Source organism: Lutra lutra, chromosome 15, assembly GCF_902655055.1.
Source record: "Lutra lutra chromosome 15, mLutLut1.2, whole genome shotgun sequence".
NCBI classification, from domain to species: Eukaryota; Metazoa; Chordata; class Mammalia; order Carnivora; family Mustelidae; genus Lutra; species Lutra lutra.
This window is the reverse complement of record NC_062292.1, coordinates 9772614-9792227: the sequence shown is the minus strand read 5'-3', so window position 1 is coordinate 9792227 and position 19614 is coordinate 9772614. Positions and strand designations below refer to the sequence as shown.

Here is a 19614-nt window from a genome sequence, read left to right as displayed (position 1 = left end):
GGCCTTTCTTGGGGCTTGTCTTCTTCTGTGCTTGCCAGAGTATAGAGCAGACAAGGAAAAATTCAGGGAACTCGCGGGTAGGGCTCTCTTAGAATCTCAAGGTCCCTAGTCACATCTACTTTCCTTTCTGTGTCTTTCAGTATTTTTGTGGGTGAGATGTATTTTGTCCAGGGTTTTCCTTTCATTATGAATAGTGGCAGAAGTAAAATGAAATGCCTTTACTCCATCTAGTCTGAAATTGGAAACTTGACATAATATATTTCAAAACTATCTACTGTCATATGGAAAATGGATTGTAGGGTGGGGATAGAGTGAGGGCATTGAGATTAGTTATGGAGCTTTTCCTTGAGAAACTAGGAGGCGGGACTCCTGGGTGGCTCAGTTGGTTAAGCATCTGCCCTCAGCTGAAGTCATGATCCCAGGGTCCTGGGATTGAGTCCCATATGAGGCTCCTTGCTCAGCCAGGAGCCTGCTTCTCCCTTGCCTGCTCTGCCTGCTGTTCCCTCTGCTTGTGCTCTCTCTCTCTCTCTCTGACAAATAAATAAAATCTTTATTAAAAAGGGGGGGGACTGGGAGGATAATGGTGTCATGTACTGTTATGGTGACTCCTGCGGGAAGAACAGATTTATAGGGAAACTGGAGAGTCCACTTTATCCACACTACATAGAATCTGCTTATAAGACCTCTAAACAGGAATGCCAGTGGTCCGTTGAATTTGTGATTTGGAAAAGTAAGGGGAAAATTCTTGCTGGAGGTATGAATTTGTAACTCATTATTGTATAATATCTAAAACATTTGGGTCTAAGTAAGATCACCTGAAGAGCAAATGCAAAGAATCATTTAAAGATTTGTGAAGGAAGGGCGCCTGGGTGGCTCAGTGGGTTAAGCCACTGCCTTTGGCTCAGGTCATGATCTCAGGGTCCTGGGATCGAGTCCCGCATCAGGCTCTCTGCTCATTAGGGAGCCTGCTTCCCTCTCTCTCTCTGCCTGCCTCTGTGTCTACTTGTGAGCTCTCTCTGTCAAACAAATAAATAAAATCTTTAAAAAAAAAGATTAATGAAAGAAGAGGAGAAAGTAAAGGAGATGGCAAAGGGTAACATGTAAATTAGGAGGGAAACCAACATGTTTTGGTGCTAGAGAAGCCATTAGAGGAGAGTATTTCAAAGAAAAGAGAAGTGACGGGGCACCTGGGTGGCTCAGTGGATTAAGCCGCTGCCTTCGGCTCAGGTCATGATCTCAGGGTCCTGGGATCGAGTCCCGCATCGGGCTCTCTGCTCAGCAGGGTGCCTGCTTCCCTCTCTCTCTCTCTCTCTGCCTGCCTCTCCGTCTACTTGTGATCTCTCTCTGTCAAATAAATAAATAAAATCTTTAAAAAAAAAAAAAGAAAAGAGAAGTGGTTAAACATGTTAAATTCTGCCAAGTTGTGAAAAGTGTCCATTAGATTTCATGACATGGAGATGGACTTTGGTTCCACAATTCAGTGGATTAAAAGTAGAGTCACCACAGAGACTATCCTGATCAAGTTGTACAACCAACTTGTACTTCCAATGTACTTGTACTTGTACTTCCAACATGTACTTCCAATGTATGGAAGTTCTTGGTTGTAGAAACTGAAGGTGCATGATATGAATTGAAGAATGAATGGAACTAAAAAAATATTGTACAGAGTTTTAGCTCTGTCATGTAAAGAGCTTAGAAGGTGTCACTCCTATTACTACAACAAGGAAAAGCTGGACAAATTAAAAATCAATGACTTTTCCTGAGCCCATCCAGGGAACTGAGTTTGCAGGGCAAACTACCATCCCAAGGTCTGTAGAGACAGGTGAATCCAGGAAGTCATAGTTGAGAATCTGTTTACATGGAGAAGAAGCTACTGGAGCCATAAACTGGTGGTAAGGAACACTTAAATGGTAATTTTGACAAATTGCAGGAAGCTGAGTGTGAGGTCGAGAAAGTCCTTAGGGTTACAGTTTTAGGGGAAACTCCACCAGATCTCACCATGAAGACTAGAGAAAGATCCCCTCATGGTTTTGGCAGAGGGAGAGGAAAAGTCATCTTTGTGAAATATACCCAGAGCCTTTTCCACAACAAAGGCCTGATCTTCAGGGAGAAAGTCTGTACCAGATCCCTGTCCCAGAATTATAGGGGAGGTTACTCCTTTCACTCCTATCTCCTCTAGACTTTCAGTCTCAATCAGTTAAGGGGGTTTGGGGGAGGAAGCTATACAGGAATAAACATTTCTGGAGATCACATACCAGAGATGCAGGCCCACTAAAAGACTGACATTTAAGTGGGAGATTGTACAAAGCTTCCCTCGCTCATACCTTACTACATCAAAAAGGCTTCAGTATAGTATCCACTCTCCACAGTATAGTGGATTGTAGCTTAAAGAACTGTAAGACATAAACAATCTCTGAAGCAAGGAACTTAGGCATGTCTAAAGTCAAAAGGGGAGACAAAAACAAGAACCTTAAAGCAATATAAAGCTTCTGGCGCCTATAGTTACAGCAAACACCAAACCACGCCCAATTACTGGCCAGATTAATATAAATCCACATACAAATGGCCTATTTAACCTCAGTTCCCATTACCCAATTTAACATATATGACTTTCAACAATAACCAACAAAATTGCAACGCCAAAAGGCAAGCAGAAACAAAGTCTGGAGAGAAAGCAAACTTCAGAACTAGAATCAGAAATGATACACATATTAGAATTACCAGATAGCTAATTTATAATAACTGTGATTAATATATTAAGGGCTCTAATAGAAAAATTAGAAAATATGAAAGAACAGATGAGTAATGTAAGCAGAAAAGTAGAAATTCTAAGAAAGAGTCAAGGAAATGCTAGGAATAAAACAATGTAATAGAAATGAAGAATGCTTTTGATGGGCTCATCAGTGAATTCACCAGAGCTGAGGAGGGAATTAGTGGGCTTGAAGGTAGGTCAAAAGAAAATTCCCAAACTGAAATACAAAGTTAAAAAAAAAAAAAAAGGACAGAACTTCCAAGAACTTTTAGATAATTTCGAAAGATGTAACACATAAACAACTAGAATGCCAGGAGAAGAGAGAATGGAGCAAAATAAATATTTGAGGTAATAATGGCCAAGAATTTTCAAAATTAACAACAGACACCAAAACAAAGATCCAGAAGCTCAGGGAACATCATGAATACTAAATGTAAAAAAACTACTCCAAAGCATACCATAGTCAAGCTGCAGAAAACTAAAGGCAAAAACGAAATCTTTGAAAAATGCTGGAGGGGAAAAAAAGCACCATACCTATTGATCAAGAAGAATAATCATTAAGAGACCTCTTGTCAGAGGCACACATGCAAGAAGAGAGTTGAGTGAAATATTTAAAGATTTGAAAGAAAAAAAATCCACCAACCTAGAATTCTATGTCCAGCAAAATTATCCTTCAAGAGTGATAGAGAAAAACTTTCTCATATGGGGTGCCTGGGTGGCTCAGTTGGTTGAGTGCCTGCCTTTGGCTCAGGTCATGATCCCAGGGTCCTGGGATCAAGCCGCACATCGGGCTCCTTGTTCAGAGGGGAGTCCACTTCTCCCTCTGCCTCCCCCACTGTTTGTTCTCTCTCTCAAGTGAATAAATAAAATCTTTAAAAAAGAAAAAAAAAACTTTCTCAGAAAACAAAAACCAAGGGAATTCCTCACCACCAGAACCATCCTGCAAGAAATGTTAAAATATTTTCTTCAGACAGAAGGAGAATGATAAAGGTAAGAAACTTGGATTTACATAAAAAAAAGAAGAGCATTAGAAAAGGAGCAAACAAAGATAAAAGAAAACAATTTCTTCTTATATTGTATTGAGGTAAAATTAACATATGATTAACCACATTAAAGTTTATGATTCAGTGGTTTTTAGTTCCTTCATGATGTGCAACAACTATCTTTTTCTAGTTCCAAAATGGTTTCATCAACTCGAAAGAAAACCCTGTACCCATCAAGCTGTCACTATTCTTGAGTTCATCCAAAAAATAATTGTTTAAATTAATAATAGTAACAAAGTATTGGACTACAGTGCCACATGGATAATTAAATGAATGATAGCAATATAACAGGATACAAGAGGGTGGAATTGAGAATACTTTGTTATAAGGAACCTAAATTAGAGTTGAGTGGAATAGTGTTATTGGAAAGTAGATTTGGATTAGTTAAAATGTACATTGTAAACTCCAGAAACTCCAGGGCAATCACTAAAATTTTTTTGAGGAAATATAATCGATACACTAAGAAAGGAAATAAATGGAATCCTATACAATGCTCAATTAAAACCAAAAAGGCAGAAAAAGAAGCATCTGGCAATGAATAGAAAACAGTTATAAACATGGTTGATATTAAGCCAAATAAATCAATAATCAGCTTAAATGTTAATGGTCTAAATGGATCAATTAAAAAGTAGAGATTGCCAGAATGAATTTTTTGAAAAATCCCAATAAGATGCAACTATATGCTAAGTGAAATAAGCCAGAGAATTACAAACATATGATTTCACTCATATGTGGAATTTAAAAAGCAAAACCGATGAACACAGGAGAAGGGAAGTGAAAGTAAAATAAGATGAAAACAGAAAGGATGACAAAACATAACGGACTCTTAAGTATAGGAAACAAACTGAGGGTTGCTGGAGGGGAGGTGGGTCGGGGAATGGAGTAATTGGGTGATGGGCATGAAAGAGGGCACTTGAAGTAATGAGCACTGGGTGTTGTATGCACTGATGAATCACTAAATTCTACCTCTGAAACTAGTAATATAGTATATGTTAATTTTAAAGAAGTCAAAAAAATCAAAAATAAAATCATTTTAAAAGAATTTAAAAAATAGAAATAAAACAGGTGAATTACAAAAAAAAAGATGCAACTATATGTTGTCCTTAAGAAACATGTTTTAAACATAAACCTCAGTTTAAAAGTAAAGAAATAGAGAAAAAAGTATACTAAGCTAAAACTAATGAAAAGAAAACTGGAGGACTATAAAATTTCAGACAAGGCCAACTTCAGCACAGAATTTTATTAGTGACAAAGAAGGCAGAATATAAAAATAAAGAGGTTAATTTTCCAAGAGAACATAACAATCCTAAACATGAATGCATCTAACAACAGCACATCAAGGCAAAAACTGACAACTGCCAGGAGAAATAAGAGAATCTACTATTATAGTCAGAAACTTAAATGCCACCCCCCCATCAGTAGCTGATAGATCAATCAGGCTGAAAATCAACAAAAATATCCACTTAACACTATCAACAACTTAATCTAATTGTCTTATATAGAATACTCAATCCTACAACAGTAGAACACATATTCTTATCAAGATCACATGGAACATTCACCAAGATAAACCACATTCTGGGCCACAAAACATTTATAAAACATAAACAAATTTAATAGAAATTGTAGACTTCTGGGGAAGATGGTGGAGTAGGAGGATCCTAAACTCAGAAAATGATGTGAAGCTGGCAGAACAGATTCTTTACAGCAAAACATAGAGAAGAGGGCACATCAAGGAGGGTAGAAAGCAGAGACATGGTCGGGAACCAAGTTGACCTGTGAGACTATTTGCAGGAGGGAGGGCTACTTCAAGCAAGAAGAAGAGAGAGGAGCACACTCCACACTGGGCACCCAGGCATAGGGGCCCACAATGGGAAGATGAATCCCAACCATAACATTTGGCTTTGAAAACCAGAGGGGCTTAACTTCTTAAGTTCTTATAATCAGTGAGGCTTAACACCTGGAACATTTTTTTAAAAAAAGATTTTATTTATGAGAGAGAGAGAGAGAAAATGAGATAGGGAGAGCATGAAAGGGGGGAGGGTCAGAGAGAGAAGCAGACTCCCTGCTGGGCAGGGAGCCCAATGTGGGATTTCATTCTTGGACTCCAGGATCATGACCTGAGCTGAAGGCAGTCACTTAACCAACTGAGCCACCCAAGCAGCCTAACACCTGGAACTTTAAAAAAACAGTGGCTGGGGGGCGCCTGGGTGGCTCAATGGGTTAAAGCCTCTGCTTTCGGCTCAGGTCATGATCTCAGGGTCCTGGGATTGAGCCCCCACAACGGGCTCTCTGCTCAGCAGGGAGCCTGCTTCCTCCTCTCTCCCTGCCTGCCTCTCTGACTACTTGTAATCTCTGTCTATCAAATAAATAAATAAAATCTTTAAAAAAGAAAAACAGGGGCTCTCTGCTCGGCAGGGAGCCTGCTTCCTCCTCTCTCTCTCTCTGCTTGCCTCTCTGCCTACTTGTGATCTCTCTCTGTCAAATAAATAAAATCTTTAAAAATAAATAAATAAAATCTTAAAAAAAAAAAGAAAGAAAAAGAAAAATAGTAGCTGGACTCTGGAATAGCAAAAGGAAACTGAGTCCTGGCCATTAAAGGGACAGCACAACAGCCCTGCTAAGATACAGCATAGAAGCAGCAGTTTGAAAAAAGCATGGGTATATGGGAGGGAGATTTGGTTACTAATCTCACAACATGTGCTGGAGGGGTAGGGGAACTTCTTCAAGAATAAAAAAGCTGATGGGCACTATTTCCCTCCCCTGCCCCCCAGCTTAGATACGTGGACACCTGCAGGAACCAGTGCAGCATCAAAACTCTCCAATAGCTTGCCAACAGTGTGCTCTGCGACCATGTCCTCCTGCAACCCAGCCTCAGCAGCTCTCCAAATCAGTGCCAAGCATCCTCCCACAGTGGACCTCAGCAAACCTTACTAACACTGTAGACCCCACCCCCTGAACTCTTCTGCCAACCTACCCCCTCTCCAGCCTGAGCTTGGCAGTTTTCCTTGGTGGCTGCAAGTCCCCTTCCACAGCAGACCAGCATGGATCTTCCTGGCATCCACCCCAGACTTCTCCTCAGAATTTGCCTCCTTCAAACTGGCTTCATAAGAGTACATCCAAAGCAGTGACATAAGTGTGGCATTGTGTAAGCAGCCCTGCTGGGCCAGTACCACTCCAAGTCACTCTTGACCTGTGGCCCCAACTTGGTCTGGGAGCAGAAAACTGGTCTAACTGCAGACCCCACCTGCCAATGAAAGATTCCCAGGGGACACACAGGAAGGTGCCCTGCAGTTTGGTTCAACTGCAGCTCGGTCAATGCCTGGTCTGACCTAACTGAAGCCCAGGGTGGTCCCAGACTGGCCCATAACAACATAGAGACCTAAACCTGTTCACAACAGGCAAGGAGAGCCATTGCAGATGACTAGACTGAAGGCAAATGTGGCTCAGCCACAACAGTAGGGCACATGCAACACACATGGAAGACACCTCTGAAGTGCCAGGTTGTGGTGAACAGGAAACACTGCACTATAGGGCATCAGAGGACCCTTTCTTTATAAAGCCACTACTTGCAAGAGTCGGAGACATAGCTGACTTTCCTAACATATAGAAACATACATAGAGAGTTGTATAAAATAAGAAGACAGAGGAATATGCCCCAAACAAAAGGACAAAATCACAATAGAGTTAAGTGAAACATACATAAGTAATATGCCTGATAGAGAATGTAAAGTGATGGTCATAAAGATATTCACTGGACTTGAGAAAAGAGTGGAGAATCTCAGCAAGACTCTCACCAAAAAGATACAAAACATAAAAATGAACCAATCAGAGATGAAGCACTCAATAACTGAAATTAAAAATACACTAGAGGGCCATATACCCTATGGAGTATTATGCTTCCATCAGAAAGGATGAATACCCAACTTTTGTATCAACATGGACAGGACTGGAAGAGATTATGCTAAGTGAAATAAGTCAAGCAGAGAGAGTCAATTATCATATGGTTTCATTTATTTGTGGAGTATAAGAAATAACATGGAGGACATGGGGAGATGGGAGGAGAAAGGAGTTGAGGGAAATTGGAGGGGGAGATGAACCATGAGAGACTATGGACTCTGATAAACAATCTGAGGGTTTTGAAGGGGTGGGGTGGGGTGGGAAGGTGGGTGAGCCTGGTGGTGGGTATTATGGAGGGCACGTATTGCATGGAGCACTGGGTGTGGTGCATAAACAATGAATTCTGGTACACTGAAAAGAAATTTAAAAATGATAATATAATAATAAAAATACACTAGAGGAAATGAGTAATAGAGGAAGCAGAAGAATATATCAATGACTGGGGGGACAGAGTAATGGAAAACAATCACACTGAATAGGAGAAAAAAAAATTAATAAAGAATGAGAATAGATTAAGGGAACTCCACAACACCATCAAGTATAACAATATTCACAGTATAGGGATTTGTGAAGGAGAAGAGAGAGAAAATAAGACAAAATTTATGTGAAGAAATAATAGCTGAAAACTTCCTCAATCTGGGTAAGGAAACAGAAATCCAGATCCAGGAGGCACAGAGAGCTCTCAACAAAATCAAGTGAAGGATGTCCTCACAAAGGCACATAGTAATTAAAATAAGAAAAAGTAGTTTCAGATAATTTTAAAAGCAGTAAGAGAAAACAGTTATATACAAGGGAAATCACAAAGGCTATCAGCAGATTACTCAGCAGAAACTTTGCAGGCCAGAAGAGAGTGGCATGACATATTCAAAGTGCTGAAAGAAAAGGAAAAACAAACAAACAAACAAACACAACAACCCAGCCACCAAGAATACTCTATGCAGCAAAGCTCTCATTCAGAATACAAGGAGAGAGAAACAATTTCCTAGACAAATAAAAGTTAAAGGAGTTCATTACCAGTAAACCAGCCTTTAAAAAAATGTTAAAGGGGGTCCTTTGAGGGGAAAAAAAGAACATAAGCAGGAGTAAAAAAAGGCAAGGAGCACAAAAGTAGTACGATTAAGTAGGTCTATAAAAATAAGGGGGTTTGCAAAATGAAAGGATATGAAGTATGATGCTATATACCTAAAATGTGGAGGGGAGAGGAATAAAAATTTAGTGCCTTTGGAATAGATTTGAACTTGAGTGGCCATCAGAGTAATACAGACTGTTATAGTCATAAACCTAATGGTAACCATAAATTTAAAAACACAGTAATTGATATGCACAAAATAAAGAAAAGGAATCCAAGTATATCACTAAAATAGTCGGCAAACCATGAAAGAAGATAGCAAGAGAAAAAAAGAAACAGAGAACTACAAAAATGATCATAAAACAGGTAACAAAATGACAATAAATACATATGTATCAATAATTACTGTGAATGTAAATGGACTAAATATTCCAACCAAAAGACACAGGGTGATGAAATGGATAAAAAAGCAAGACTCCTGGGGCACCCGGGTGGCTTGGTGGTTAAAGCCTCTGCCTTCGGCTCAGGTCATGATCCCAGGATCCTGGGAACAAGCCCCGCATCACATTCTTTGCTCAGCGGGGAGCCTGCTTCCCCCTCTCTCTCAGCCTGCCTCTCTGCCCACTTGTGATCCCTGTCTATCAAATAAATTAATTAATTAAAAAATCTTAAAAAAAAAAAGGAGGCGAAAAGTGGCTCTTCTTTAAAAAAAAAAAAAGACTCTTCTATATGCTACCTACAAGATATTCATATCAGACCTAAAGACACATGCAGATTGAAAATGAAGGGATGAAAAGCATTTATCATGCAAAAAAAAGACACATGCAGATTGAAAATGAAGGGATGAAAAGCATTTATCATGCAAATGGAAGTGAAAAGAAAGTCAGGGTAACAATATTATATTGGACAAAATAGACTTTAAAACAAAGACTGTATAACAAGAGACAAAGAAGGACATGACATAATGATAAAAGAAAGAATCCAACAAGAGGATATAATAATTGTAATATTTTATGTACCCAACATGGGAGTACCTAATTACATAAAGCAACATTAAAGGAAGAAATTGGCATTAACGCAACAATAGTAGGGGATTTTAATACCCCGCTTACAGCAATGGATAGATCATTAGATACTTAACAAGGAAACCGTAACTTTGAATGATACATTAAACAAGATGGCTTTAATAAGTATATTCAGAATATTCTATCCTAAAACAGTGGAATACACATTCTCTTCCAGAGCACATGGAACATTCTCTAGAGTAGGTGATATGTTAGGCCACAAAACAAGTCTCAACAAATTAAAAAATATTGAAGTCATACCATGCATCTTTTCCAGCCACAGCACTATGAAACCAGACATCAATAACAAGAAAAAATCTGGAAAGAGAAGAGAAGAAATAACAACCGATACTTCAGAAATACAAAGGAATATAAGAGACTATTATGAAAAATTATATGCCAACAAATTGGACAACCTAGAAAGAATTCCTAGAAACATGTAACCTCCCAAACTGAATCAGGAAGAAATAGAAAATTTGAACAGATTGATTACCATCAATGAAATTAAATCAAAAATTTAAAAAAACTCCCAACAAACAAAAGTCCAGGAACAGATAGCTTCACAGCTGAACTCTAGTGAACACTTAAAGAAGAGTTAGTATGTTTTCTTCTCAAACTATTCAAAAAATAAAAAAGGAAGGAAAACTTCCAAATTCATTCTAAGAGGCTAGCATTACCCTGATACCAATACGAATGAAGACACTAAAACAAAAGAGAATTACTGGCCAATATCTCCGATGAACACAGATGCAAAATCTTTAACAAAATATTAGCTAACCAAATCCAACACAACATTTAAAAAAATCATTCACCCAGATCAAGTGGGATTTATTCCTAGGATGTAAGGGTGGTTCTGTATTCATAAATCGACCAACGTGATACATCACATCAACAAGAGAAAGGATAAAAACCAAGCGATCATCTCAGTAAATGCAGGAAAAAAGCATTTGACAAATTACAAGAGCCATTCATGATAAAAACCCTTAACAAAGTAGATTTAGAGGGAACGTACCTCAACATAATAAAGGCTATACGGGAAAAATCCACAGCTGACACAACCTTAACAGGGAAGAACTGAGAACTTTTCCCCTAAGGTCAGGAACAAGGCAAGGATGTCCTTTCTTGCCACTTTCTTTGAACATAGTACTGGAGGTCTTAGTCACAGCAATCAGACAAGAAAAAGAAAAGGCACCCAAATTGATAAGGAAGAAGTAAAATTTTCACTGTTTGCAGGTGACATGATACTATATAGAGAAAACCCTAAAGGGGATATAGGTGACTCAGTTGGTTAAGTGTCTGGCTTTTGATCTTGGCGCAGGTCTCAATCTCAGTTTTGTGAGTCCAAGCCCCACACTGGGATCCCTGCTGGGCAAGAAGCCTACTTAATTAAAAAAAGAAAGGAAAAGAAAACCCTGAAGACTCCACCAAAACCTAGTAGACCTGATAAGTGAATTCAGTAAGGTTTCAGGATACAAAATTAATATGCAGAAGTCTGTTGAATTTTTATACACTAATAAAGAAATTGCAGAAAGAGAAATTAAGAAAACGATCCCATTTACAACTTCACCAAAAATAATAAAATACCTAGGAATAAACGTAACCAAGGAGGTGAAAGACCTGTGCTCTGAAAACTAAAACACTGATGGAAGAGATTGAAGATGACACAAATGATTGGGAAGATACTCCATGCTCATGGATTAGAAGAAGAAATATTGTTAAAATGTCTATACTACCCAAAGCAATCTATAGATTTGATGCAATCCCTATCAAAATACCAACAACATTTTTCACAGAGCTAGAACAAATAATCCTAAAATTTGTATGGGCCCACAAAATACCCCAAATAGCCAAGCAATCTTGAGAAAGAACAAAGCTGGAGGTATCACAATTCCAGATTTCAAGGTATATTACAAGTTGTAGTTATCAAAACAGTATGGTACTAGCACAAAAATAGACATACTAGTTCAACAGAATAGAATAGAGAGCTCAGAAATAAACCCACAATTATATGATCAATTAATCTATGACAAAGGAGGCAAGAATATACAATGGGAGAAAGACCGTCTCTTCAACAAATTGTGTTGGAAAACTGAACAGCAGTATGCAAAAGAATAAAACTTGACCACTTTCTTACCCTGTACACAAAAATAAACTCAAAATAGATTAAAGACCCAAATGGAGACAGGTATCCATCAAAATCCTAGGGGGGAACACAGGCAGTAATATCTCTGACCTCAGCCATAGCAAATTTTTCTAGATACATCTCCTGAGGCAAGGGAAAGAAGAACAAAAATAAACTATTGGGACTACATCAAAATAAAAAGCTTCTGCACAGCAAAGGAAACAATCAACAAAACAAAGACAGTCCTCTGAATGGAAATGATATATCTAAAAAAGGGTTTAGTATCCAAAATATGTAAAGAATTTACACAACTCAATACCAAAGATAATCCCAAACAATTGAGTTAAAAAATGGGAAGAAGACATAAACAGATATTTCTGCATAGAAGACATAACAGATGGCCAACAGACACATGGAAAGATCTTTAACATCACTAATCATCAGAGAAATGAAAATCAAAACCACAGTTAAATAGCACCTCACACCTGTCAGAATGGCTAACACCTAAGAAACAAGTGGTGGTGAGGATGTGGAGAAAAAGAATCTCTGGTGGATGGTTGGTGGGAATGCAAACTGATGTAGCCACTGTGGAAAATGGAATGGAGGTTTCTTTGAAAATTAAAGATAGAATTACCATGTGATCCAGTAATTTCACTACTGGGTATTTACCCAAAGAAAACAAAAGTACTAATTTGAAAAGATATATGCACCACTAAATTTATTGCAGCATTATTTACAACAGCCAAAATATGGAAGCAGCCCAGGTGTCCATTGATAGATGAATGGATGAGATATATATATACACTGGACTACCACTCAGCTGTAAAAATGAAGTGAAATCTTGCCACTGGTGATAACATGGATGGGCCTAGAGAGTATAATGCTAAGTGAAATAAGTCAGAGACTTATTTTTTTAAAAGTCTTTGATTATTTTTAATATTTAGTATTAAATAATAAGTCTCTGACTTATTTCATTTAGCATTATAATATGATTTCACTCATACGTGGAATTTAAGAAAACAAATGACCTAAGAAAAAAAGATACAAAAAATCAGACTCTTAAATATAGAGAGCAAACTTGTGATGATCAGAGGGGAGGTGGGTGGGAGGATGGGTGAAACAGGTGATGGGGTTTAAGGAGTACCCTTGTCATGATAAGCACTGAGTGATATATAGAATTATTGCACTGTATTGTAGAGATGAAACTAATATAACACCATTCATTACTTATAGTAGAATTAAACAAATTTTAAAGAAGAATAGAAATCATAGAAAATATGTTGTCAGAGTATAACAGAATTAAACTGGAAGTCAGTTCAGAAACGTAATTGAACAATCCCCAAGTATTTGAAAATTGACATGCTTTTAAATAACACATGGGTCAGGAAAGAAGTCTCAAAAGAAATATAAAAATTTTTAAAAATCTGAACTAAATGGAAATACAATAGCAAATAGAAACCAACAATATACAAAAAGAATTATTATATACTATGGCCAAGTGGGATTCATTCTAGGTATGTAACGCTGGTTCAACTTTCCAAAAATCTATCAGTATAGTTAACTACAACAGAGCAAAGAATAAAAATCATATGTGCACAGTAAAGGAATTCAAAATGGAAAAAAAAAAAAAAACGAAGCGAAAGCCATCCTACAGAGTGGGAGAAAATATCTGCAAATCATGTATCTCTTAAGGGAGTAATATCCAAAATATAGAAAAACACACACGACCTCAATAGCAAAAAAAACCCTAGCAATCCAATTTTAAAATGTGCAGAAGGTATGAATAGACTTTTTCCCAAAGAAGACGTTCAGAGAGCCATGAAAAGATGCCTCGCCTTACACCTGTTAGAATGGTTAAAATAAAAAAGATAAGATTAACAAGTGTTGGTGAGGACGTGGAGAAAGAGGAGCCCTGTGCACTGTTGGTAGAATATAAACGTCCACTACTGCAGCCACTGTAGAAAACAGTATGGAGGTTCCTCCAAAAATTAAAACTAGAAATACCGAATGATGCAATAATTCCACTACTTGGTATTTATCCAAAGAACATGGAAACAGTAATCCAAAAAACCCGTACACCCCTATGTTTATTGCAGCATTATTTCCAATAGCTAAGATATAGAAGCAACCTGTCTATTGGAGGATGAAGGGATAAAGAAGTTATGGCATCAATACATAGTGGAATATTATTTGACCATAAAAAAGAAGGAAATGTTTCCATTTGCAACAACATGGATGAACTTGAGGGCATTACGCTAAATGAAATAAGCCTGACAGAGAAAGACAAATACTGTATGATGTGCTTGTATGTGGACTCTAAAAGAAGCTGAACTCACAGAAGCAGAGTAGAATGGGGATTGTGGGGTGTGAGGGCGAGAGCAGAATGGGGACATGGTGGTCAAAGGCACAAACTTCCAGTTATAAGATGGATAAATTCTGGGAATTTAATGTATAGCATGATGAGTATAGTTAATGACACAGTATTAAATACTTGGAAATTGATAAGAGAGTAAATCTTAAATCTTAAATAACCCTGCCACAGAAGAGAAAATAAAGAAAAAGAAAACAAGTAATTATGTGAGGTGATAAAGGTTAAAAAATGCTACTGTGGTAATCATTTCACAGTACGTAAGTGTATCAGATCAGCAGTGTACAACGTAAGTTGATAAAGTTATACAATATTATATATCATTTGCATCTCAATAAAGCTGAACAAAGGGCTCCTGGGTGGCTCAGTGGGTTAAACCTCTGCCTTCGGCTCAGGTCATGATCTCAGGGTCCTGGGATCAAGCCCCACGTCGGGCTCTCTGCTCAGTGGGGAGCCAGCTTCCCTCTCTCTCTCTGCCTGCCTCTCTGCCTACTTGTGATCTTTCTCTGTATGTCAAATAAATACATACAATCTTAAAAAAAATTTTTTTTTAAAGCTGAACAAAAAAGAAACCGACACTCATTACAAACAAAACAAAACATAAACCAACCCAAAATTCATCAATGGCAGAATGGATAAAAAATGTATAGTAGGTTGAAATGATGAAATATCATACAGGAACAAAAATGAATAAACTATAGGTACATTACAACACAAATAAATCCTATATAAAGTAGACCACCCAAAAGGAATATGCACAATGTATATAAAACATGATTCCATTTATATAAAGTAGAAAAATAAACACAAACCTAAAACCCACTAAACCTCATTGTTTAGGAATCATGAGGAAAACTAAAAATAAAAGCAGAGGAATTATTACCAAAAATTCAGAATAATGGTTACCTTTAGAGGGATACAGGAATTATACTCATCAGGTACTAAGGTGGAGGGAGAAATTATGTCCACGAAGGTGGCACATAAGGGGACCCTCTGTACTACTGTTAGTGTTTTACTTCTTGATAGTGGTTATATGACTAATTAGAGTTATTCATTAAGGTGTATACTAAAATTTTATGTTTCTTCTTTATGATATAATTTACAGTTAAATGGTAAAGAAAAAACCCTCAAAATAAAACCCTGAACTTTCGAATATTTTTTAAACCAAATTGTACAAATAAGTTATTCTGTACCCTACCCCCAGCTGTACCCCACGGTTGGTCCTCTTTTCTCTGGTGTGGGTGTTGGGCACAGGGTAAGACTCATAGAGGAAGTTAATGAGAGACAGGGATGGGTTGAGGTCCAAAGAGAGAATAAAACACAGGAATGAGTTAAAGATGAGGGAATATTTAGAGTTTAAGGTCAGAGGTGGTTCAGGAAGAGAATGAAGAGGAAAGGGTGGAACGATGATTCGAGTGCCCGTCAGTCGTATTACATATTGGCTGATAAAAACACGAACAGACAATTTACATTTATTTTGCCAGAGCTGTTTTGTTGATGATTTACCAAAACTGTAGCATTAAGTTAATGCCCTCAAAATACTCATATGAAAAAATCCTGATTTGGTCAAGGCAAGCATCCTAGACACAGTGATATCTGAATTGAGACAGAAAACATGAGAAAATGAACATAGGGAATGAGCAGTTACCATAGAGGGAACAGCATCAGCAAAGACTCAGAGCCGTGGAACAGCAGGTGTGTGCAGGGAAACAGCAGAGTGCTGTTGCTAGAGGTAGGACATGTGGAGAGCTGAGACAGAATATTCCAGGGCTTTGTGTGCCGCAAGTGTCTTAAGAGCCAGAAGTCTGCTGTTCGTAACTAAGAGCCATAGAAAGGTTTTATGGGAATTACATGATCGTGAATAAACATGAAATTTTCCAAAAGCGAAGTATTAGGTATGCATGGATGAAATAACATTAAAATGCACATATTTTCACTTAAAAGGATTAGAAATTAATAACAGTAATGCTTAAAGTGTTTAATTACAACTGATTAATTGTATGCCCTCTAAAGCCATTTGCCAAATAAAACAATTAATTGATAGATTGTCATTCTGATTTATCAGTCCATCTCTTGTGAATTTCATTACCAAGAGGCATGTAACATGCTATTCAAAAACCAGATCTTGACTCATTAAGACATAGTATCATATGAGATTAAAACCACTCATTTTATATTTCTCTTCAATACACTTTAATTGTAGCAGAAGACAGAACTCAAGTCTTGAAAGAGGTAAATTTGTAACAAATCAGAGAAAGAATTTACAGATTTTCTTTGAATTATGATGGAATATGTCCTGATAAGCCCATTGTCAATGGAAAATATCGTAAGTCAACAAGGCATTCAATGTGCCTTATGTACCAACATCATAGCTTAGCCTAGCCAACCTTTAATGGGCTCAAAACACCTACATTTAGCCTACAGTTGGGCAAAATCATCTAACACAAGGTCTGTTTTTGATAAAGTGTTAAATATCCCATGGAAACCATTGAATACTGTACTGAAAGTGAAAACAATGGTCATATGGGTTCAGAACAGTTTAAGTGGTTTACTCCTGTGATGACTGCCGCCACCCAGCGTCGTGTGCTGGTATCATACCACATATTGCTAGCCCGCTAGCCTGGGGAAAAGACCCAAGCTCAGGGTAGAGTTTCTATAGAATGCATATCACTGCTATGGTAAAGTTGAAAAACCACAAGTCAAGCCACCATAAATTGAAAACCATCCGTATTTATCCGCTGTGCTGCACCTTTAGGAAATTCACTGGTCTCCAAGTGGTAAAGGATTCACTAACCGACTGGACAGATTTTTGAAGGATGATTTTAAGATAGATGCACAAGGAACATCTTTAAAGCACTTTGAATGTTAGCATCTTCATGAATAATGCAGTTCGTAGGAATTACGGACAATGCTCCATAGAATTCAAGAGAAAGATTCGTAATTGCGGAGATTGAGGATTAGGCTCAAAATCTCTACGATGGCGAAGGATACTGGACAATTAAGATGCATGTAGTTAGTTCTGGAATGCTTAAAATAGATTATTCGAAGGATAGCATATTTTAAAATTTATGATAATAATAATGTTTCCACCTACTAGTGACGGTTCCTGGGCCGTCCACAGCAACTCTTCAGGGTCTGCATTTTCTGGATCATATATCCATACAACAATAACCTACAAAATAAAAAGCGTTTGTGTTTCCTTACATTTTGAACAGATTTCATTTTTAGTTGTGGCAAAACACAACCACAAAAATGTTTTTATTTATTTAAAAAATTGTGATTATCCCATTAAAAATATCAAAAGTGATCTGTGTGTGTGTGTGTGTGTGTTTAACAAGTGGAACAAACCAAAGACCTATGAAGGAAGAGTTAAGATCTGTCTATACTCCTGAGGTAACCAATGTTAAAACTCTGTATGAATGTGTATAAATCTTTCTCTACAATCATAATTAGACACAGCAACTCCTCACCCCTGCACTTTTTACAAAAATGAAATCACACGATGCATGTTATTTCTAACTTGCTTTTGTTACTTATATGCCATGGTCATTTCAATAGATGTAGATCTAATTTTTTTCTTTCTTCTTAATTTTTTTCTTGAATAGACAATTTATTCACATAGTTAAAAAAACAAATTAAAACTAAAGTTGAAATTTTCTCTCCCATTCTGTACTCCATCACTCAATCCCCACAAGCCCACTGCACCCAACAAGGATCTACTATTAGTAAGTTTCCTTATTTATATTTCTGTAAAATTTTTGTGCATGACTAATTAAGATGTTATTTTTTATATAAATGTAAGTATGCGGGGCACCTGGGTGGCTCAGTGGGTTAAGCCTCTGCCTTTGGCTCAGGTCATGATCTCAGGGTCCTGGGATCGAGCCCCACATCGGGCTCTCTGCTTAGCAGGGAGTCTGCTTTCCCCTCTATCTCTGCCTGCTGCTCTGCCTACTTGTGATCTCTCTCTCTCTGTCAAATAAACAAATAAAATCTTTAAAAAAAATGTAAGTATGCTAAACACATGTTTTCAAACATTATATTCTTCACTTAAAGTTTTATCTTAGAGATCTTTACATATTCTCATTAACTTTTCCACTGCTTATTATTCCAAATTATGGAGGAATCATAATTAAATAGTAACCTACTAATAAACATTCATTCTCAGTCCTTTGCCATTATAATCAATGCCATAATGAGCAACTTTGTATATGTATTATTTTGTACCTGGGACCTTAAAGTGTAACTGTTGAGGCATATGCATTTGTAATTTTCATAGATACTGCTAAATTGTTCTTGAAGCAACTCCTCTAATACATGTCACATCAGCAATGTATGAGATTTCTTCCTTCCTCACAGCCTTCTCAGCATCGTGTGTTGTCACATTTATAATTTGCCAGTCCGATGGGTGGAAAATGGTGCTTTGGTACAGTTTTAACCTGCATCTCCTTTATTATAGAAATGTTTGAGCATCTTTCCATGTGTTCAAATTCCACTTGTATTTCCTGTCTTGTGAACTATTTGTTCATTTCCTTTACCTATTTTCCATTTTTCTATTGGGTTGTTAGTCTTTTATTTATTAATTTGTGTAAGTTCTTTATGTTAAGAACTTGTACATCTGTATGTTTTATATCTGGATCTATGTTTTGGCTATGTGGATATATACACACACACATACACATATATGAAGATTTCATTCCTTTTATTGCTATAGGACATTCCTATTTATCCTATTTCACCTGTTTGCCTTAATTCTGTATTGTCCCTATGTAATTCTTTTTTTTTTTTTTTTTTTTTTTTTTGACAGAGAGAAATCACAAGTAGGCAGAGAGGCAGGCAGAGAGAGAGGAGGAAGCAGGCTCCCCGCTGAGCAGAAAGCCCGATGTGGGGCTCGAACCCAGGACCTGGGATCATGACCTGAGCTGAAGGCAGCGGCTTAGCCCACTGAGCCACCCAGGCGCCCGTCCCTATGTAATTCTGCCTTCCCTCCCTTCTTTCTTTCCTTCCCTCCTTCCATGGTTTTTATAGCAGGGTTTTATTTCTCCTTATATTTTCTTCATCTATTAAGACACTCTCAATCTATGTAACTTGATTTAAACAAGTAGTATGTATCCTTCATATTTTTCTCCACACTATGTGTTTGCAGACATGTATACATATTTACATATTTACTTTTTTAAAAAGAGGCATTTACATTTATGTATTTTTTTAAAAGAGACATTTTAAGAGTTTTAAAAACAAAACTGGATCATATTATACACACTTCCCACATGCTCTTTTTCTTATGCAAATATATACA

The 19614-nt window shown here is 37.3% G+C and overlaps 1 protein-coding gene across 5 annotated transcripts in view; it reads right to left on the bottom strand.

The window, feature by feature from the left end:
* The window catches only part of CATSPERE (catsper channel auxiliary subunit epsilon), a 149790-nt gene that overhangs the window by 86464 nt on the left and 43712 nt on the right, over positions 1-19614 (bottom strand). For 4 of the 5 annotated variants that reach the window (XM_047705399.1, XM_047705398.1, XM_047705400.1 and 1 more), the window contains one exon: positions 17413-17490. In XM_047705399.1, coding sequence (XP_047561355.1) covers positions 17413-17490 — 78 coding nt within the window. Of the gene's footprint in view, positions 1-10089; positions 10147-17412; positions 17491-19614 lie in introns of those variants that run through there. The other variant, XM_047705401.1, reaches the window with a different exon arrangement.